Source organism: Phoca vitulina, unplaced genomic scaffold, assembly GCF_004348235.1.
Source record: "Phoca vitulina isolate PV1807 unplaced genomic scaffold, GSC_HSeal_1.0 scaffold59, whole genome shotgun sequence".
Classification (NCBI taxonomy): Eukaryota; Metazoa; Chordata; class Mammalia; order Carnivora; family Phocidae; genus Phoca; species Phoca vitulina.
Window position 1 is genome coordinate 3,264,749 of NW_022589762.1, and position 22,370 is coordinate 3,287,118.

Here is a 22,370-nt window from a genome sequence, read left to right on the forward strand (position 1 = left end):
CTCCAGTCCTCAGTTTTCCCTTTTTGTAAAATGGAATGATCTCTATCTATAAAGTTTTCTGCAAATCCACTATGAGTCAATCTTTATGCATCCGGGCTGCACTCTGGATGCCCTCTCCAGCTGTGTTCTGGAAAGGGCTTGACTCCCTCTCCTCTAGGTCCTGCTCTGAGTCAACTTTCCTGGCTCCATATGCCTTGAGCTAGTTACCATCTGCTACATCAATGGCAGATTAGTCAATTCTGGATTGATCCATGTATATGCACAATCCTTTTTGAGAACCTGTCATAAACCTATCCTAGCTTTCAAATTAGCACCTTCCCTTAGGCGTGTGCTTAAGGCATACAAACTCATTTTGATCTTTGCCTTGGCCAAATAGAATGAGCAAGATAAATTTGTACCTGTAAAGCATCAACCGGGCATCCCTAGCTCAAACAGAAATGATTTTTAGATTGTCTGCTACTTTACCACTGCTCCCCAAACCATCCTGGCCGTGTCTAGCTTTCTTCCCCCAGGGCTTCCATCAACCCTTCTCTGCTGGAACCAGACTGAGCAGAAAATGCCCAGTCTGCTCTCAGACGGTGAACTCCTCAGGCAGCTCCCTACAGGGCAGGCACCAAACGAATGGTAAATGGTGGAGGGTGGTGTGGGAGGGTCCTTGGCACATCCATCAGAGGCCTGACAACTGAGGGACAGAGATGCGAACCCTAGGCCCTCAGCCCACCCCTCTCCCATCTTTATGGGAGATGAGGAAAACACATGAGCCACTTTGTTTTCTAAGAAGATGCTGTATTTAATGATTTCCCACCCGGCCCCCCGACACATTTCCCTACAGAGTAGGGGCCGTACCAGGGCCTCCCCCTTAAGGCAGATGGTGTGGAGGTAACAAACGAAGGAAAGGCACTGGCCAGGGTCAGAGGGGACCTTGAGCAGGGCAGGGTAGGCTGGGCTGGCTCCTGTCATTAAGAGGATAGAGGCGGCAGAGCTGTTTGGGTTGGCTCAGGCCTACCAGTGCCACGGCCAAGGGGGACAGTGGCCCCAGAAAGCAAGCTGGCACCCCAGCCAGCCAACTGTAGCTCTCACCTATTCCCTACAGCTCTTTCCCAAAGGTGGTAGGCCTGAGCAAGGGCTGCAGGAAAAGCCAGGGCCCAAGGGGCAGGTATGGAATCCAGAAGCCACAGCCCATTAACTGGAAAGTCTCTGTCCTTCCTGATTTCTTAGAGGGGGGCAAGGATTCTCCAGAAGGTTCTCAATGGGCTCCATTCTCCTAAATGCCAAGCGTGTGCTCTTGGTGAATGCAGAGCCTACTGGGTAGACGCTGGAGCTCCAAATGCTGTGACTTGGACTCCATCACAGCAGGGAGCCTGGGCTCAGGGGACTGGCCTCCTGGGCCCTGCCGCACCCCCGTGAGTGCTTCCTCACAGCAGGAAGCCCCATGCTCCCCTCCTTCGCTGGATGCTCGAGTGCCAGAGCCAGCGTCCAATGCACCATTGGTCAATTCAGCAGTGGCGGAACAAAGATCCCCAGCCCCAAAGGCACCTGGGGATTTTTAGTGCAAGATTAAGTGAGTGATCGTCAGGTGTCAGGGCGGCCGGAGACTACAAAGGCCAAGGGCTATCTTCCCTGAAATGGCTCCACTTTCCAGTTCCTCCTGGCCCCACTCCCCTCCAATTGGGGAAGAGATCTCAGGGTGATGCCCTTACCTCCCCGAACCCGTGGCCCTGCCCCTTCCCACCCTGTTCCCTATTCCTCCGTCTTGTCCACACCCCTTCCTCTTCTTCCAGGCAGGCTGCGGCTGGGGATCTCCCTGCCGGAGGCCAAGTCTGTGGGAGAGCGGGGCTGTGGGGCCTCAAGTTTCCACTTCCCTTTCCTCCCTTCCTGCTGGATGGCCACCCCGTTCCCGTCTAAGCCCAAGGCTTTCTTACATCTCCATCCTCTTTCCTCTCTGCTTCATGTTCTCCCCAAGGCTTCAGCCTACAGGTGGGCCAGGCCGGGGGCTTCTCCTCCCTCCTTCTCCACCGTGCCCGTCCTGCACCACCTCTACGCCAAACACTGGGGAATGACGAGCCCACTGCCCGCCAGCTGTCGCCCAACCCCGCAGGGGCATCGTGAAGATGATGCCAGTCTGTGCTTCCGGTCAGGCTGGAGTTAGCACCGCCGGGAAGAGAAGGTTAATGCCCTCCTCGGTGGCGAGCTGTTCAGTGGCTCCCCGGGAGAGATACGCGTGTCTCTGGAAGGCACGGGCTGGGGATAGAGCTGAGAACGGATCCACGCGGTGCCAGCTCCTCTGGTTATAAAAGAGCTGCCAGGTCAAGGACGGAGGGACACGCTGCGCTACACAGGAGTGGGTCTGAGGTATGCAAGTGGGGACATGCCCTAAATGCATGACTCCATTCTCATCCTCATGACTCTCTCACAGTCAAGGCTGGGTCTGGATAGGTACAGTTTTGGTTTTCTGTTAGAAAAATAAAAACCCCAATAAAATATGTCCAAGAGAAGAGTTTCCAGGTCGTGGTCACTACTCCCCAGGAGGAGCCTGGAGGGGATGCTGAATGCACCTCACAGATAGGTCGGTAGCGCGCAAACAGGTCTTTCCTTCCTTGACTGAAGTGTGCCACCTTTGCCAAGAGCCGGTCCATCTCTGTCAACTGAGTGAACGGCCCCTCCTGGTCCCTCTCCCAAGGTCCTCCCTTCAGCGGCCCCCAGAATAGAGAGAGGGGCCTTGGCAGCTGTCTGCGTGAGGCGACAGCTCTGGGTGGAGTGATGCTGTTCGCTCTGAGGCCTCTCGGGGCCCAGCCATGGCTTCTCCCGCCCCCACCCGCCCCCTCCTCCTCAGCAGCGAGCAGGGGCACTGGGAAGCCAGCGCAAGTCAAGGAGCGGGAAGCAGTCAGTCCAGCGGGCCGCCCCTCAGGATCACCGCATCTTCATCTGACGGCGGTTCCACATGCCTCGCTTGGAATGGAAGTGATGGAAGAAATTCCTGAGGGAGAGCCGTTCCACTTCCAGGCCCACTTGGAGGATCCTGCATGGGGGAGGGGCAGGGTGAGTAACAGAAGCACAAGAGGCAACTGGGGACCCCACCTCCCACGTCTACGTCACCCCCCGTCTTCCTCTGTTTACCCCCACGGAGCAAGAGAGGAGGCCACGGTGCACAGAAGGTGGGCTTCGGAGCCAGCCAGCCTGGGTTTGAATCCCAGCCCCATACCGTGTAACGCATGTCACCTTTCAGAGCCTCAGTCTGCCAGTCTTTAGAGAGGAGAACAATATGCAGTCGACCCTGGTCCTTTCTTCCTTTGATGTCTCTCTCCCTTTCTCTCCTCTGCCCCCTCCCCTTCAACCCAAATCTCAAGTTATTGTCCTCTTTCCCTCCCCTTCTCTTGGCAACAAATTTCTTTCTTCTGTAACTTTTATTAAAAAAGCTCTACCCCCAATGTGGGGCTCGAACTCACGACCCCGAGATCAAGAGCTGCATGCTCTCTCAACTGAGCCAGCCAGGCGCCCCTTGTGGCAGCAAATTTTTTTTAAAAAAGCAAATTTCTTGAAAGAGGAATCTCGTACTAACAGCTTTGGCTCCCTCACCACCCTGCCGCGGGGTCCCAGCCTGCCCGCTCCTGCCTCAACACCCTCGTCTGCCGCTTGCCAAGTCTGTAGCCTGTCCTGGGTTCTCCTCTCTCCTTCCCAGGGACTATTTCCTGCTCCCTGAAACTCCCTTCTCCCGGGCTTCTAGGGCCCCAGGACCTCCTGGATATCTTACTGCTCTTTTTTTTTTTTAAAGATTTTATTTATTTGACAGAGAGAGAAAGAGAGAGAGAGCACAAGCAGGGGAGTGGCAGGCAGAGGCAGAGGGAGAAGCAGGCTCCCCACAGAGCAGGGGGAGCCTGATGTGGGACTCGATCCCAGGACCCTGGGATCATGACCTGAGCTGAAGGTAGTCGCTTAACCAACTGAGCCACCCAGGCGCCCCTTACTGCTCTTTAATGACCCACACACTGTCTCTTTTGCTGGCCCCCAAGTCTTTCCTGACCCTTCATCTGTCTCTCTTGTCCACGCCCAAGCCTCAGCTTCCCCGCCAGGCAGCAGTGCGGGGGAGGAAGGCTCTGATCTGGGAGAACGCAGACGTATATTGTATTCTCCATGGCGCCAGGCTTGCGCTGAGAGCATCAGCATTTACACACATACAGCTCACCGGCTTTTGCTTTACCCTGACGGCCCACCATGCACTCTGCTCTCCAGGCCAACCCTGAGACATAGGCGGAGGCAGGATCATCCCCCTTCTAATAGACACACAAACTGCGTTTCGGCCAGGCGAGTAATATGACCCCCTGGGAGTGGCAGGGCTTCCTCTGAGTCCAGTGGTCAGGAATCTGCTGCCCCGCGGGCCCGGCCTCGGCCGGTCTAGCCCTGCTCTCTCCCTGTAGCCCCTCTCAGACGCCCTCCTCCCCGAGTCACCTGTCCAGCAGCTCCCAGTCTTCCCCGCCCCAGCGGTCTCGGAACTCCTTGGTGTTCATGCCGCCGATTCTGTCCAGGTCCGACTTGTAGATGCCGAGCAGTCCAAACCCATTCACCTCCCAGTAGCCTGTGGCCAGACAAGAAGCCCCCATGAGATGAGCCAGGAGCCAGGAGGAAGCAATGAAGGCTGCTGGGCTGCATTCCCAGAGCCTTCTCTGAAAGACAGGGGACAGGGTGCCTGACGCTGAAAACTGTCTCATGTGAACAAGTCCCTGCCTGTTCTGGGTGGAAGCCCCCCGGCACTCAGGTCAGGGTCCAATGGAAGCTGCGGTCCTACCAGGAGGGGGCTACCGGCCCTACAATAGGATCTCACAACGGCAGCCACTGGGGACACAGCTGAGTGTGCTTTCCGTGTCTGCTTCCCTCTCCAGAGGCAGAGGGCCTGTCTTTCCATTTTTCTATCTGCACAGGGCACAGAATCTGGCACACAGGAAATATCTGATGACTGAATGAAGGGAAGGTGGGGAGGAAATGTTCACCGGTGCTGCTGCCGTGGCTGTGAGCACAGCCCTCAGGCACCTCTCTGGTGGGCTGTCCGGGGGGGCAGAAGGAGTAGGAGGAGGAGGGAGGCTGTCATGGTAGACACGGCTGCTTCCAGCTCTGGGGTGAAGAACCAAGGCCAGAGAGGGCTTTCCTACCCGCCCTAGCCCAAGGCAGGGCTCACCCTCAGGCCACTGGGGGGTGGCCCCGCAATGCAGCCTCATCACCATGGGGGCAAAGGCCATCTTGCCCTCCACACAGTGCTTCCGGATGGTATCGATGACTCCAGCTGGGAAGTGGATGTGGAGGTCACAGAGGAAGATGATGCTGTGCGGGTCCTGAGGACACATCAAGGAGGGTCAGCAGACGCCACAGACCAGGGCTCGCGGGTCAGGCCACTCCCAAGGACAATCCTTAGGCTCCTTCCCACTCATGTGATGGACAAACTTCCACAGAACAAACTGTTGGGCAGATTTCCACAGTACTGGGCACCAGAGCGCAGTAGTCAGAGTCAGAGAATGAATACTGACACCTCTCATTCACCCTTTATGGATGGCAAGGCCTCTGGACAAATGCTCCACGGTCATTTGCTCAGCCCCACCCTGGCACCCGCCCTGCAGCAGAGAGGACCCCCGTGTCCTCATTCCTTCTTCCCTGAGGAACTGGCCACCTCACACATCCCAGATGTCTCCACCTCTTAACCAGTCTGTAACTGTGTCTCCCAAGCCTCTCCCAGGCTATTACCTTCACCAGGTCTATGCCAGCCTGAAGCCCAGCCGAGCGCTCAAAGTTTCCACTCAGTTTCACATACTGGTAGCTGCAGGGAGAGGAGAGGAGAGAGGGGCAGAGTATGAGGGCTCGGCGGCAGTGGTCCCTGGAGGACGCCGGCGGGCCCGGAGGAAGATGATGTGTGCAGGTGAGTCGTCTGGAGAAAGCCAGACAGTGGGACTCAGGAAAGCCAGCTGGGACTTCGGGCTCTGCCCAGCACCCAGCAGTCCCAGGACTCTAGAAAGCGGGTGGCTCCGGCCGGACTCCGGCTGGGGAGCCTCCTCACCTCCGCAGCTTGGACCTCTTTAGGGCCATCTCGATGTCCATGTCCTCACTGCTGTAGTCAGTGATGATGATATTGAAGTGTGGGTCGCCGGTGGCCTGGAATAGCTTTTCCATGTCCCTGATGAACTGCTGCACCCAGCGCGCCTGGTTCTTTACTACCGCAGTGGGCAATGGGAAGAAAGAAGTGGTAACACCGAAAAAGGCAGCCCCGCTACCAGCTCCCGCACGAGTCGGGGCCCCAGCAGACCTCTGCCACTGCGGACCCACCAGCAATGCAGCGGGAGAGGGACAGCTGACCCATGAAAGGGGCCTCTGCACCCTGGCACCCACAGAGCCTCCGGGCAGCGCCTCATGGGAAGGCCTGGGACCGGGGCTCGTCCTCAGTTCTCTCGTAGTAACCCGACCATGCTCTCACACTCAAACTCCATTATCTGCCCATCCTACTAGCACTCTTGCTCTCCTGTCCCAGCCCACGGTTACACACATCTGCTCCATGCTCCTCTTTCCCACTATAGAAACCAGCTAAGCCACTCTATGTCTTGTTCCCCAGAGCAGCTGCAAACCCCGGTACGACAACACGGCCACGATCACCCCCCCCGCCCCGAAACCTGGCGCAACAGGGAGCACCTGGCCTACGAGTTGGCATCTTTGCCAACCCCAACACTCGGCCATGTGACCTCAGGTCCTCGACTGTCGAGTGGCCTCTCCCACGGGTTCTCGTGAGATCACATCAGTGAGCAGAGACCTGGGTGCTCATGGTGACTTTTAGGATCCCCACTCTGCTGATAATGGCCGGGCTCAGCTTGAGGCTCACCAGGCACAACGAAGTGGACCACGGCTCGGTGATTCCAGGAGAAGCCCTGGGGCCAACACAGTTTGGGCTCTGGGGCCCGGACATTCAAGACATGTCTCCGGCGGTTGTGTGAGCCCCAAACCAGGCCCTGCAGGTTCCGGGCCTCGACCTCTTCCCCACCAGCTGGATCGATGCCCTGCCAGCCTCGTGTAGACACATACTCGGAGAGCCGCACTGGGCGCTGGCCTTGTTCCAGCAGCTCAAGCTCCAGGAGGTAGCGACCTCCACGTAGCTGGTCCTGGCGCTTCTCCACATTCACGATGCGCTGTAGCTGGTACTTCCTGTGGCAGAAAGGGTGGGCAGCTTGAGTAACTCCTTCCCCCACTGTGGGGGGTAACATGGTACGTAGAAGCCTGTGAGGCCAGAGGTCAGGAGACCCTGATTTTTGTCCTAGTGTTGCCATTGGCTAAGATGCTGACACAAGGGGCGCCTGGCTGGCTCAGTCAGTAGAGCACATGACTCCTGATCTCAGGGTTGTGAGTTCAAGCCCCACGTTGGGTGCAGAGCTTACTTAAAAAAAAAAAAAAAAAAAAATGGAAGGAAGGAAGGAAGGAAAGGAAGGAAAGGAAGGAAGGAAGATGCTTCCGCCAGATGTTTAATCTCTAGTGTTCACTGCCTCCATCTTTAAAAATGCACCTACTGACCTGCTCTAAAGTCTGTTATAGCTCTAAGATCCTAAGTATATAAGGTGAATATGTTTCCTTCAGAAACTGACCCTCATTAATAAAATATTCTACTCACTCACAGTCCATAACACACGATGGGTTATTAGAGAAATGTTGATTGGTTAGAACTCAGTATCATTAATCACTAGGGAAATGCAAATCAAAACCACCATGTGATACCATTTTGCACCCATTAGGATGGCTATTTTCAAGAAAGGAAAATAACATGCGTTGACAGAGATGTCGAGAAATTGACACCACTGATGGGAATGTAGAATGATGCAGCTGATTTGGAAAAGAGATTGGCAGTTTCTCAATATGTTAAACACAGAGTTACCATATGACTCAGCAATTCTACTCCTAGGTATATCCCCAAGAGACCCGAAAACATGTTCATGCAAAAAAATTATGCACAACTGTTCATAGCAGTATTGTATTCATAACAGCCCCAAAGTGGAAGCAACCCAAATATCAATCAACAATATGCAGAATATTCACACAATATTATGCAGCAGTACAAAGGAATGAAACACTCAATATATTCTACAACATGGAGAAGCCTTGAAAATGTTTTGCTAAGTGAAAGAAGCCAGAGACAAAAGGCCACATATTATATTTACACGAAATGTAACTCCATTTGCATGAAATGATTATTATAGGTCAATCTATAGTGGGAGAAAGTCAAATAGTGGTTGCTAGGGACTGAGAGAAGGAAGAAATGGAAGTAATACTAACAGGTACGGGGGTCCTTTTAAAAGTGATGAAAACGTTCTGGAATCAGATGATGGTTGCACAACATTATGAGTATGCCTAAAACCACCAAATTGTACACTCTAAAACGGTACATTGAATGTTACGTGAATTGTATCTCAATTATAAGAATGTTGATTGGTTAAATGAATGAATGCGAAAACAAAGAAGTCAGGCCCTGCTTTCTGCCCTAGCCCTTCCAGCCCACGCTGGGGTCTTGTCTCTTTTAGTCTCAGTTTTGCCTGTCCTATCCCTTTACTACTAGCTCCTTCCCTGAGAAAGGGGACCCCATCTACCAAGCCTTCCTGGTGCTCAACACATGTCCTAGGCCAGGTACCAAGGGATGTCAGAATCTTGCCCGAGGGTGGACAAAGACCTGACAGGTAGAGCTCATTCTCAGGAACAGGGGGTCCCAGGCGGGTGATCGTCCAGGGAGCCTGCAGCAGGGGAACGGGCAACAGCCCCAGGTTCCTGCCCCCAGGCCAGCTGGCTGCTGTGCCCCAGCCCCGGTCCCAGGAGAGCCCTTTACCTTACCCGCGGCTCCTCTGGTTGAGCTTCTTCAGGAAGACTCGTGTGACCTCGAGAGCCTCCTCCTCTGGAAGCAGCAGGTTGCCAGATGTGTTACAGTTCAGATCGATCCAGTCGGTCCGCAGGGCTTGGAAGTCAAGGTTCCGAGCACTGAAGGTCTGGTCCCAGTTTACCACTGGGTCAAACATGGGCACGTATTCGAATACCTCACTCATATCCTCTTCCTCCTCTTCTTCTTCCCCCTCTTCTTCTCCCTCCATCTGTCCTTCCTGGCCTGCAGCGACCACGATGTCTTCCTCACCATGCCAACCCCTCCTGGGGGCTGGGGGCTCCATCCTGTCTCCCCTTCTCTGCTCTGCGATGTATGTCTCAACTTGATTCAGCCACTGGGACTGCCCTGGTGTTTTCCTGGGACTGTCACGACTGGACCTAGGCCCCTTGACAGGAGGCACTTTCCCCGCCAGATGCCCCGGGGGCCACTTCTCAGAGTGAGGTCGATCTTGGCTGGGCTCAGGGCTGGGTCTTCGCTCCGTCTTCTCTGGTTGCTGGACTGGAACATCACTGGTCCTCCCAGGGAAAGGAGCTGTGGAGTTCTGCTTGGAAAACGGTGCCAGCAGACCCTCCCGGGGCTGAGCTAGGAGCTTCCGCAGGCTCCGGAGGTGGTAGTCAGTGACATCCTGCCCAGGGGGAAAGGTAGGCACTTGTCTTCCCTCTGGCATCCTGGCATTCTGGACATTGGAGGCAAGGGTCTCCTCTGCTGCTTCTCCATACTGGGATTCTTCTAGAAGGCTTTCCTCAAAACCTGTTGTTAATAACAACAACCATTCCTCACATCAGAGTTTCCAACTTTCCCAAACAAGGTAAGACGCGGTTGATCCTATGAATGACACCCAACGAGTATCAGGTGGGGATTGCACCTGGGCTCTGCAACTGGCTTACTGTGGGACCTTGGGCAAGTTACCAACCTCAACTAACCCCAGTTTCTTCCTCTGCATAAAGGGGATAATCATGCATCTTCCTTAGGGCTGTTGTGAAGATGGAGCGATATAAAATACCCAAAGTGCCTAGCAGGTGCCTGGCACACACAGGGCCCAACAAATGGCCCTGGCATGCCCTGATCCCTCTAGAAGAAAGGCCACAGGACAACAGGGCTTCTCTCAGAAGAACTTCCCCAGTGACGTGCCAGGGAGAGCAATCCCTCCAGTAGTCCAAGCAATCTCCTCTGGGGCTCTAACTCTCCTCCAGCTGGCCGCAGCACGCTGTTAAAAACAGTGTCACTTTCCGCATGTGCCTAGGATGGAAAAGGAAGGAGTACCACTCTCTCCTCCTTTGGCTGTAGGGGGAGCGGCTGTGTGGTTCGGATTTTAAGCTCCTCAGGGGCACGGCTGGCCTGGCCTGAACTTCCTCTAGAAACAGACCATGCTCATCCCTCCCAGCCTGACCCGGAAGCCTCAGCAGTCACTGTTACCTGGCTGCTCCGGCCCCTGCTTCTCAGGCTGGTCAATCTTGATGTACTCCTGAAAGCTGAACCTGCAGGAGGACGGGAGAGGCAGACTGGCACCCAGCGCCCCACAGGCTAGCGCGTGAGGCTCTGCGGGAAGGGTCAGCAGCAGTATGGAGTCATGCCCCAGTCTGGAGGGCAGGAGTGTGTGTGTGTGTCTGTGAGTGTGTGGCATGCCCGGGAAGAGCCAAGACTCCTCGGGCTGGAAGGGCATTTGCCGCCCCTCTAGTCCTGTGGAGCCCCTCTGTAAGGCCATTCTCTTGCCCCATTCAGTGTTGCTCACCGGTCCTGGTAGTACGAGTTTTCCTGGTAGAAGCATTTATTATGAGTCTCCATGTGGCTCAGGCGGGTATAGTCATTGGGGTAAACGAAGGACAGATGCACCTGGAGGCAGAGAAAGCAGCAGGAATGAGAGAGTGGGATCTTGGTAAGAAATCAGCCAACCAGGGTGAAGCCTGCGCCTGGCTGGGCCCACACAGGGCTCACGGTGAGGGGAGAAGGGCTGCTTTGAGCTTCAGATGAAAACATTTGTTCCGCAGACCGGGATTCCATCCCACTCTTCAGGCCTCCTCTCCTGGACTCTGGACCAAATGCAACCCCAGACTCAAGCTTCCCAGTGCACGCGCCCTTCACCTCCCATCCTAGCTGCTTCTCCCCAGCTGCAGCCAGCACCATTCTCTCCTCCTCCTGCCACCTCCAAACCTTCACCTGCAACCTCCCACGGCCCTGGGACAACCCCCCTTTTGTTACCCACCACTGCTTCCTGCCCCCCTTACAGCTTCAGGCAATGCCACCAACCAACCTCCCAGTTAGACCCCACCCACTCTCCACCCAGAGGATGACTCCTGGCCGCTTCTTCCTGCCTCGAGCACTCTCCTAATCGTTTCTAGATCTGGATATATAGGGTGCCTTCTGCCTTTGCAGTTTCCACCTGGGCTATAGGTTCTCTAGAGCTAACCTCCCCTCCACAGTTCACTTTCCCCAGGGCCTCATCTATGAGTTTAAGAAGTACTGCTGGCTGGTTGCCCGGTAGGACAGAGTGTGTGGCTCAAGGTGCTGAGAGTATAGGAAGGCTCAGGCCAGTCCACCTCCCATCACCGTCATCACTGTGGCAGAGCTGGAGTTGGAGTTCTTCCTAAGGCCGAGCATTTATTCTCAAGGTTTATAAGGCAGTCCACTGGGCCATGGGCAACGTGGAATGCAAGTTCACCCAGCCCATGGACCTGTGAGGCTGTCCTGTCTGCTGCTATGTGGCATGGGGAGGAGGAAGAGTCAGGCCCGGCACCCCTATATCTCAGCCACAGGCCGCAAGCCCCCACTGCCCAGCCCCCAGACTTACAAAGCGGAGTCCCTGGTAGCGCTGCAGGGGGAGCCCATCCACCAGGTAGCTGGGTTTGTAGGGACAATCAGGCAGGATATGGCGGAGATGAGTCTTGGGGATCAGAGGCACTGAGGACAGTAAAGGAAGAGGGATGAGGGTGGGGACGGGAGCCTGGAACGGGCTGGCTTCGAGGCACAAAGGCTCTCAGCTGAGGGGGAGGGCCGAAGGCCTCTGCTCTGAGCAGGCACCGCTTTGTATTCACTCATAGCAGCCATGGGCAGTCCAAGTCCATCAGCTGAGGTTGCCAAACTAAGGCTGGCACCACTCTTCTGGGGTCGGTACATTCAAGGAGTCTTGGAGGCGAAGGATTCGGCCACAGTCCCCGGTTCATGGCATGGGGACGGCTGTAGAGGGCTAGCCTCAGTAAAGGTTTAGAAACATCCAGGAGGCCACCGAATCTCATCCTGGCTCAGGGCCAATGACTGAATTTCCACCCAGTTGTTGTGGGGGTTGGGGCCCTCTCATCTTTTAAAATGTAAATGCTCCCAAGAATGTAAGACTCTAACACCTTGGTGGGAACATATTTCTCTCACTGGATTAAGAGCTGGGATCCAGGGGCGCCTGGGTGGCCCAGTCGGTTGGGCATCTGTCTTCAGCTCAGGTCATGATCCCAGAGTCCCAGGATCAAGCCCCACATCAGGCTCCCTGCTTAGCGGGGAGTCTGTTTCTCCCTCTGCCCTTTACCCTGCTTGTGCTCTCTCTCAAATAAGTAAAAATCTTAAAAAAAAAAAAAAAAAGGAAAGAGTTGGGATCCAGTAGAAAACTATGATATATGTGATTGTGGAGGGACACGTAGGGGATTTCTGGGCTCTAGTTCTACTTCCTGTCCTGGGAGGTGGTTACCCAGTGTTTGCTGTGTAATGATTTGTGGAACTGTAAAACTGTACACATATATTTTTGTACTTTTCTATATGCATATTATATTTTACACTCCTAAGGGAAAAGCAAGATTCTCTGACTTTGGAACACTGTAGTAGAAGTGACAAGTCTGCGGAGTCTCCTCTACTAACACCCACGGCAGTGTATGGTCCCCAGACTGGATGAGAAGCGTGTGGCCAAGGCCTTACCTCGATAGAGGGTGTCCCGAGGGTCGGGCCGCAGCATGTCTGCGAGGGGCAGCTCCTCTCTGGGAAGAGAGTCTCGGGAGCCTGCATGGCTGGCTGCTGTCTGAGGGATATGGCCCACGTCATCCATCCTTAGGACTGTCTCATCTGGGCCCAGGGAGGAAAGAACAGAAGCAGCTGTGAGTCCTGGAGCAAACCCAGAACCCAGGCCCCTGCCCCTCTGAGAAGCCAGGCAGAGCCAGAGCCCAGGCTTTTGTAACCGCCCCCAGGGACAGTATGGGGTGTGCGTGACCCCACTCCCCTCTAGCTCTGCCCTCTCACAAGTTGTGGGCTCAGCTACTGATCTCCTTTGGACCCACTCTACCAGCCCCATGGCTACCACATACCACAACTTGGTGTAAATTGGAAAAAGACACCACTTCCTCAAATGTGTTACTGCTCTCTGCTGGAAATGTCATTTAAGTCTGCTTCATTTATCTCACACACATGTACAGAGCACTTACTAAATAACCAGCCAGGCACTGTTCTAAGCATCTTATAAATATCAAACCACTTCATCTCCATAAACACCGTATACCTTAGGTGTTTAGTGATTATTCCTACTGTACAGACTAGGAGCTTTGGCAAAGGGAATCTAAGTCATTTGCTGAAGACCACACAACTGGTCAGTGGCAAAGCTGAATCTGAACCTGGTCAGTGTAGTCTCAGCCTCCAGGTTGTCAGGGTCTCAGACAGACAAGCCAACAAGGCGGACCACGGCAGGGCGCCGCCTTGCCCCCTCCATCACCCCCAGACTAGTATTCTCCCTTCCAAGTGAGCCAGGCCTCCTCCTCCCCTTTTCTAACTGCCCTGGTTGCTCCCTGCTGTCTGGATTCATCTGCCTTCAGCCCCAGGTGGAGCTCTCCTTCTATACCTGGGGCTGGTTACCTCTGGCTCATCTTACTAGTTTCTTCCCTGAAGTTTATTATGGGCCTCTTTCTTCTCGTTTCACATTGCATCTATGGACTTCAGCTCTCCCTTCTTCCTCTTGCATCAACTTAGCAGCTCACGATCTGCCCCTTCTGCCTTGACCTTATGGCCTCTAGCTTCGCTCACCATCAACCTCCTCTTACCTGTCCTGCCTTTGCCACACTGCCTCCCCGGCCTGTCCCCATCCTGCCCTCCTTGTCTCTCACACACTTTCCACTGCCTTCCCAGTCTCCTCCCAGCACTCAGCTTTCCCTTCCTCCCTTGGGGTTCTGGCCCTGCCTACTCTTCCTACACCCGGGCCCACGTGGCCCCACTTGCCCGCTGGTGATTTCTCAGTGGGGTCAGCGGATGCATAGGAAATCATGAGCAATACATAGTACAACTGAAGAGTTCATTTACTGCAAATCTAAAGCAGATGAGAAAGTTTCTTCAGCTCTGGTCATGGCTTTGCAAAGAACCATGGGACCCTCAACTGTAAAATAGGAAATTTGCCTCACTCAGAGGTTTTTCATCTGGAGTGAGCCTCGTGGTCTCTGGGTGCTCCTGAAATTGTACACAACATATTGTGTGTGAATGGACAAGGGCGTTCTTCTGGGGCAAGATCTCAGCAAGCTTCCAGCAGGTTCTCAAAGGGGTCACTGACCCTTGAGAGTTAAGGATCTCTGACCTTAGGGTCCCTTTAAGTTCTGTTCCTTGTTCTGGACCCCCTTTCCACCCACGTTCCAAGCACCTTGAGCTTTAGCCTCCACCCCTCCCTTGACCAAATCCCCTCAGTGGACTGAGCCCCACACGTTGGCCCCAGCTCACCTCTGTCTCCAGGGGAGGGGCAGAGCCTACTCACTTGTGAAAAGGGACAGGGAAGGGGAGTCAATAATGGTGAACTTGGCTCCAGGGTCATTCCGTCGCCACTGGAAGAAGAGAAAGGGTGGATGCGGAGGCTTGGAGGGAGCTGGATTTAGAAAAGAGTTCAAGGGACAAGGGGTGAGGAGCAGCTCCGAGCTGAGCTGGGGGGCAGGCACAGCAGGGCTCTCACCGCGACTTCCACATGATCCGTGCCCTCATCGTTCTGTTTGTGCAGCACCTCGAAGTAGTACCTCTGGGAGGCTGCCAGGCTGGCAGGAGAGAGCAGAGACACAGAAGGCTATCTTCTCGGGCCCTGTGGCCGCCCGTGACCCACTCTTCCGCCATCCTACCTTGCTCCTGCCATCCGCAGCCTCCCCTTGTCTTTTTTTTCCTCCGCTTCCAGAATCCCAGGAGCTTTGCTTTTAATGCTGGCCCTCTGAGAGGCCAGGCAGAGCCAGAGCCCAGGCTTTTGTAACCGCCCCCAGGGACAGTATGGGGTGTGCGTGACCCCACTCCCCTCTAGCTCTGCCCTCTCACAAGCTGTGGGCTCAGCTACTGATCTCCTTTGGACCCACTCTACCAGCCCCATGGCTACCACACACCACAACTTGGTGTAAATTGGAAAAAGACACCACTTCCAGGTGCCTGACACCTGGTAGTCCCCACACTACCTCTTACTCACAGTGTGACCTTAGTTTTCTCTTCTGTAAGATGGCGGTACTAACAGTACACACTTCACAGGAGAATCAGGACGATCAAAGGAAACACAGATTTTCCTCAACTTATGGGCTTACGTTCTGATAAGACTCCTCTTAAGTTGAAAATATTGGAAGTCGAAATGCATTTAATACACTGAACCTCCCGAACATCATAGCTTAGCCTGGCCCACCTTGAACGTGCTCAGAATACTTGCATTAGCCTACAGTTGGACAAGATCATCTGACACAAAGCCTAGTTAAAACAAAGTACTGAATATCCCATGTAAGTTACTAAATGAAAGTGAAAAACAGCATGGTGGTATGCGTACAGAATGGCTATTATCGGCTGTTGACCCTGTGATCATGTAGCTGACTGGGAACTGAGGCTCACGGCCACTGCCCAGCATCACAAGAGACTATTGTACCCCTCAACTGCTAGCCTGGAAAGAGATCCAAATTCAAAATTTGAAGTACAGTTTCCCTTGAATGCATATCACTTCTGCACCATTGTAAAGTTGAAACATCGTAAGTCGAACTATTGTAAGTCCGGCCATCTGTAATAGTAACCCTTACAGAGTTGTTATTATGTGCCAGACACTGTTCTAACGGTTTTATACATGCCAACTCACTTAATTCTTGGTTATAGATGAGAACCCTGAGCCACCGAAATCTTGGGTAATTTGCCCCAAAATCACTGAGGTAGTAAGTGGTGGAGCTGGGATCTGGACCCGGGCAGTCTGGCTTCTGGGTCCATGACGTTAGCTGCCATGCTGAGTTACATGTGAAGTGCTCACCACAGAGACTGGCAAACGGCAAGCGCTCTTCGCCAGCTAGACCGTCTTATTGTTACCAACATCCCTATTATCACCATTAAACCAGTGCACGTTCTTGCTTGTGTGTGCAGGCCACCAGGTGGCACTCTGAGGTTAGGCTAAGTTCCCCTTCCAGCATGACAAAAGCAATTCCAGCCACTACAGGCTGGGAAAGGCCTGGTCTCCCTCCAGTCTCCCAAGGGATCGCAGCGATGAGGAACTTTCCACAGCACAGGCAGTGTCCAGGCTGTGGACATCTCCAGGGATGGAGCAAATGGGAAGGGCAAGGACTGGGAGAAGAAAGACCTATTTTGTTTTCCAGTCCTGAGTGTCACTAAATAGCTGTGTGACCTTCTCCCAGTCACACCCCTCTCTGAGCCTCAGTTTCCCCATCTGTAAAATGAGGAAGGATGGGCCAGATGGTTTCTAAGTCAAAGACTTCATTTATCAGAATGCACGAGTGCCCAGGCATGCTGCATATCTGGATAAGGAAGGCTGGAGAAAAGGGAGGGTACAACTGGACTCCCTTGCCTGATTTGACCTCAGCACTTGAGGTAGGTTGGGCTTTTTCTGTCGCTCATAGGAATGTCATGAGACTCCCTACTCACCTCACTGGCTTGGAAATTTGACTCCGAAATTTCCCAAACTCTCCAGGGGCGGTCCACTCTTTTCCAGTCTAGAGGTGTGGGGAGAGCGAGAAGAGAAGGAAGGAGGAAGATGGACAATATGAAGGAAGGGAGGCGGGGAGTGAAGAGACAAGGAAGGAATGGGGAGGAGACATGTGGGAGAAAAGAAGAGCAGGGAGATGGGAAAGAAAACAGGAGAGGTGAGGGGAGTGACAGGTAACCCAGGCAAGAAGGACCTCCGCCCTTCCTACAAGGGGCCCGAGCAATCAGGCTCCACGGCGTTCATCCTTGGCACCATGCTAAGGATGCTGGAACCCAAAAACGGGACGTGGCCCAGTCCCAGCCCAGAGATGAATCTTCCTGAGGTCTTTCTGTGGCCTCAGACTAACTCCTCACTCCTCCCCAATTTACACTCTGTCTATCCCTTTGTAAAACGGGGCAGGGGTGAGAGGGAGGATGCTTCTCTCTCACGCCTTCTTCCCTGGCTGTCACGCCAGAGAGACTAATGGTAATGAGGGTTTCCTGATGCGGGCAGGTGCCTCTTCCATGACCTGGGTCCTGGGCCCAGTGGGAGAGGAGAGTTCTGGAGCTGGGCTGACCCTACCTTGCCCACACTGGCCAGCAGCTGAAGGCCTGACACCTGGTCGTCCCGGCTGAGCCAGAACTCAGCGTTGTCATCTGCAGCAATGGCAAACTGGATCTTCCCTGGGCAGTCGGGGAGAGAGTTTGCAGATGAAAGCAAGAAGGGCATTAGCATAAAGGGCTGAAGGCCTGTTTTATGTCTTAGCGATTACATTCTCTTCAAGAGGGCTTGGTGCCGTGGCTTCCCTCTCTGTAAAGTGGGGGTTCCACATCCTAGGAGACACCATGAAGACAGAGAAGACTCCCAGGAAGAGACAAGCTAGTGCCAGACTCTGCAAATCAGGGTGTGAAGTGGCAGCTGGGGGGCACTGGATGAGACCTCACCGTGACTAAATTTCCCCCCTCTCCCCAGTGATGGACTAACAGGGTCCAGGTAGCCTAGTGTGGACTTACTTCTCAACTACAGGCTTATGTTCTCTGGGTACCATAAAGAACCTGGAGCAGGAAGCAGGAGGATGGGACTTTGGGGCTGGCCTCACCATCGGTGAAGGGGTGCAGGTAGCCAAAGATGCGGAGGCCATAGTTGGTCCATTTGGGGGACACGGCCAGCTTCCTCAGGGTTGTGCGAATCTATGCCAAGAAAGGGGAGGGAAACCATTACCCAGAAGAGGGAAGAGGAAACTGAAGAAATTGGTCCACTCAGGGCTGGTGGGAAGACCAAGGTGGGGAGGGAGACAGGAGGGACTGGGGCATGGCTTGGTGAGTGGAGTGTAGGCAGGATTTCCACTCCCACTTGCTTCTTTGTTCATGTGACCTTGTACAGTGCACAACCAGCCCAACTGTATGTGGTGGCTCTGGCTAAATTATATCATGAGGCACAATGAGAGCCTGAAGCTGAAATGATGCAGAAGATGGCAGAGAACTCAAAGGAATCCTTGGGAAGGGAGCAAGAGTAGTAACTGTGGGCAGAAGAAAAGAGGACCCAAGATATAAAGGAAAGAAAATGAACCAGAAAAGAGCCAGGACAGATGAAGAAGACAGAAGACAGGGGGAGATGAGACACAGGAGTGGGCCGAGGGAGGGAAAAGAGGCACGCCCAGCAAACACTCACATGGGGGTACAGTGGGAAGTGGAGGTTCCTCCTGAGCTGCTGAATGGAACTGCCACACCAGTCCTCAAACACATGCAGGTTGGCGCGGCCCCGGAACTGTACGGGGCAGAGAAGCAAGCAGGTGAGTGTGAGCGCCCCGGCACCTGTCCACCCGGCTTGAGGAGGCCGGGTGGACAGACGACGCCCGGGCCACCGCAGCCCCAGCCCCGGTGTTCCTCTCACTACTGCAGGTCACGGTCCAATTCAGTCCCATTCCATCCTCACACCCACAGGCTCTTTCTCCAACCTCATCCCCACTGCCTGGCCCTAAAGCCTGGGTCTGTTTTTCTGGCTATGCTTGTGCGCGCGCGCACACACACACACACACACGCACGGACGCGCACGCAGTCCCGGCTCTTTCCAGGCAGGAAGGGGGCTGGTTTGCATTCCCCAGGCAAGGGGCAGTAATAGCTGTGACAGAAAGGCAGAGATGACAGAAAGAACTGGAAGGAGCGCCAGGCTGGGGTTTGAGCTGAAGACTTGCTCTCCTCCCCTCCCCTTCCCCTTACGCCTAATAGTAAGCTCGAACAGCTGTCTGCTGGTGAAACCTTATCTACCCAGTAGTCTTCACGCTTCTGGCTCCCCTTGTGGGGAAGCAGCTGGGAAAGCGCTGCAGGAGGTCTTTAGGGGCCCCATCCGCAGGACGGCCTCCGACTGCTCCCTTAGGAGCTGGAAGCCTCTCTCCTGCTCTGCGCGGGCCTCTCCTGGCATAACTACCCAGGCGCCTGGGACTTGGGCAGCCCTGGGAAGCTAGGAGCAGAGGATGTATGCTCTCTCCTCCTTGGCTGTGGCATCGGTGAGGCAGAGACTGAGCTTGGAGGCCAGCGGCAGAGGGCCCCCTTCAGAAGAGAGGGCCTTAGAGCCAGTACTCTGAGTGGGTGGAAGTGCTGGGCGTTTGAGAGGGGAGGGGAAGCGTGGGGATCCTGTCCCAATTTATCCTGACAAAGAGTTTCAGATTACCCCATCTCAGCAATTTTCTCCTCCCCCTCCCCCCAGCTTAATCTCCAGGTTGTGGGAGGTGGGGCCTCAATTACTCTATACAAACAGGCCCTGCCCTTCCCTCCCCACTGTGGCCCATCAGATATCAAAATCTGAGCTGCCCTGAGGAAAACAGAGGAGTAAGGGACACCCAGACTGGAAGCCCGGATAAAAGGAAGTAGCACAAGGTCTTCAGCAAGCGATCTGGAGGACAGATGCTTGGGAGGGGAGAAGTCCTGCGCACGAATGCCAAAGATCTGAGGTGCGGCCTCTGAGGAAACACGACCCCACAGCTGGATCCAGAAAGGACACAAGAGAGCCTGTCACTCCCCATCCCTTCAGCAGCCTGGCACTTCCTGGGCACACTGGCCTGGTCAAAGCTGAGCATGTGGGGCCTTGGGAAGCAGCCATCGCACCAGGGAATATGAGTGGGGGGCTGGGATGGGTGGGAGAGAGAATGTGGGCTGGGTAGGCAGGGGGCGGGCTGAGGCTTCTTGGAAGGAAAGAATGGGGACATTGTGCTACTTCTGGGGAAATTCCTTAAATCCAGTTTACAAGACTCAGTTGTCTCCTACAAATGACCTCTTCTAAGCCCCTCCCTGGAAGACTTTCAGGGCAGTGTGCTCAGATCCACAGCAAACTGCCGAGGGAGGGCATGCCACCAGAGAAATCTGTTTTGTTCATCCAGGAGGCCAGAGGCCACAGGGGGTTTGGGCAGGGGAAGGAGGGAAGAAGGAAGGAACTGGGCTAGCCGCCTCCTGCCTCCCACTCAGGGCCTTGCTTGCTACAGCAAGGGTAGCTTGAGATGCTCCAGAGAATGGAAGGCAGGGGAAATGAGGGTGTAGGAAGAGGACTAGCCCTCTCCTCTGAGGTCTAGGCCCTCACTTGGCATCACAGTAGCCTTCAAACCATGCTTCATCCACCGTCTCTGCGGGACCAGTGGGCACCATCTTCCTCCCAGGCCCAGACTGGCAACCCCCACCAGGATTTGCGTCTCTGTAAGTTTTGGAGACTTTGTATCTGGCAGGGATGAGGGATTCCAGCTCATCAGCACTGCCCTTTGCTCACTCTCTCCATTGTCCAGCAGGGGCTAAGGCCCAGGGAAGGACACTGGTTACTCCTATCACCAGATTTGGCCAATGACAGATTTGGAACTTCCAGTTGTAAGTAGTGGAGAAAATACTTGTTGGAACCCTCTCATTTTAGAGGTCAGATTATTGAGGCCCAGAAAGGTAAACTGACTCGCCCAAAACACACAGCAATTAACCCTGTGGAAGCGGGGAGGGTGTCTGGGAGTATGGATGCAGGAGGGGAAGGTCAGCCAGGTAGATCCTCAGACAGGAATGTCCACTGTCTTCCATTCCCACAACACTGCCTCTACCAGGCCCCACTGGGCTTGCCAGGCCTGCAGCAGAGCCTCCTCACTGGAGGGAAGCTTCTCTCCCTCCACTGATTCTTCACACTGCCTGCAAGATTGTCTTTCTAAAGCATAGACCTGATCATGTCACTCTGCAGCTTCAAACCTCAGGAGACTCCCAAAAGGCTTCAGAACAAAACCTCACCCTGGCATGAGAGGTCTTTTTGACTGACCTACCTTCCCAGCCTCACCTCCTGCCACTCCCTGTCACACACCTACACGCCACCCACACCCATCTCCCTGTCTTTGTCACGCTCCTTCACCTCTCCATGGCTTTACAAACACTACTTCCCGGTGGGAGGGCCTTTTCCTTTCTCCCCCACCTGGCAAACCCTGGTTCATCCTTCTCTGACTTCCTCACCAGAGTTAATAGCTTCCCTCTGCTGTGTTTCCAGAACATCTTAATTATTTGAATGAACAAATGCTTGCAGAAGCTAAGCTCGGAATCGTATGTTCCTTCATTGATTCGGTAAGTGCCGAATGTCTGCTTTGGACCGGTAAGAGATGCAAGGAGATGTAGTCCTCCAAGGAGAGAGACATGTTAACAATCGGTGTCACCCGTGCCAGGGGCTATTGCAGAGGGGTCGGGGGCACATGGCATGAAGGCAGGAGCAGTCACCTCTGCCCCCAGGAGACGCAGGAGCCAATCACAGAAAGTACCCTCCAGAGTGGGTAAATAAAATGTGGTGCGGCCACACAATGGAACAGTACTCAACCATAAAAAGAAATGAAGTGCTGGTAGAGGCGACCGCGTGGACGAGCCTTGAAAACGTCATGTTAAGTGAAAGAAACCAGACACAAATGGTCACATTATCTGGTTCCATGTATATGAAATGACCAGAACAGGCAAACCTAGAGAGACAAAAAGTAGACTACTGGGAACCCTGGCTGGCTCAGTCGATAGGGCATGTGACTCTTGATCTCAGGGTCGTCAGTTTAAGCCCCATGTTGGGCATGGAGCCTAATTAAAATCATAAAAAATACAAAAAAAAAAAAAAAGCATTCCTTAAAAAGAGAAAAGTAGATTATTGTTTGCGTAGGGCTCGTGGGATGGGGGTGGTGAGGGGTGATGGCTAACGGGTATGGAGTTTCTTTCTATGGTAATGAAAGTGCTCTAAATTAACAGTCATGGGTGCATAACTCTATGAATCTAGTAAAAGCTAGTGAATTACACACCTTAAATGGATGACTTATGTGGTATTTAATTTATATCTCAATAAAATTGTTACCGAAAAAAAAAAAAGGTAAGCCTGAGAAGAAGATTTGGGGTCTCAGCCCTCTCATCAAGAGACAGCAGCTCGCCAAAGCCAGGGAAAGGCTGACTTGTTTTGATCTTATTTGGATTTACCGAATTTCTTTCTTGTAACTATTTTTGTTTTCCAGATGGAACATCCTGAGCATCAGACAGTGTTTTGGTCAATGGACATAAATGAATAAATTGGCATTGAGGTTTGTTAATCAGTGGGGTTTGTGAACTAGTCTTATGATTTGGGGTGGCATGAATAAATTTTTGA

The 22,370-nt window shown here is 53.8% G+C and overlaps 1 protein-coding gene across 1 annotated transcript in view; it reads right to left on the reverse strand.

Moving 5' to 3' along the window:
• Positions 1-2,910: 2,910 nt before the first annotated feature.
• Positions 2,911-22,370, reverse strand: part of B4GALNT3 (beta-1,4-N-acetyl-galactosaminyltransferase 3) — a 93,544-nt gene continuing 74,084 nt past the window's right edge. The window contains exons 4-20 of the mRNA XM_032390746.1: positions 18,423-18,518; positions 17,851-17,941; positions 17,334-17,434; positions 16,712-16,779; positions 14,784-14,862; positions 14,592-14,658; positions 12,785-12,928; positions 11,676-11,785; positions 10,620-10,720; positions 10,304-10,365; positions 8,842-9,637; positions 6,854-7,173; positions 6,041-6,194; positions 5,731-5,803; positions 5,171-5,324; positions 4,447-4,573; positions 2,911-3,019 (exon numbers count right to left, since the gene is read on the reverse strand). Of these exons, the coding sequence (XP_032246637.1) occupies positions 2,911-3,019; positions 4,447-4,573; positions 5,171-5,324; positions 5,731-5,803; positions 6,041-6,194; positions 6,854-7,173; positions 8,842-9,637; positions 10,304-10,365; positions 10,620-10,720; positions 11,676-11,785; positions 12,785-12,928; positions 14,592-14,658; positions 14,784-14,862; positions 16,712-16,779; positions 17,334-17,434; positions 17,851-17,941; positions 18,423-18,518 (2,652 nt within the window). The remainder of the gene's footprint in view (positions 3,020-4,446; positions 4,574-5,170; positions 5,325-5,730; positions 5,804-6,040; positions 6,195-6,853; positions 7,174-8,841; positions 9,638-10,303; positions 10,366-10,619; positions 10,721-11,675; positions 11,786-12,784; positions 12,929-14,591; positions 14,659-14,783; positions 14,863-16,711; positions 16,780-17,333; positions 17,435-17,850; positions 17,942-18,422; positions 18,519-22,370) is intronic.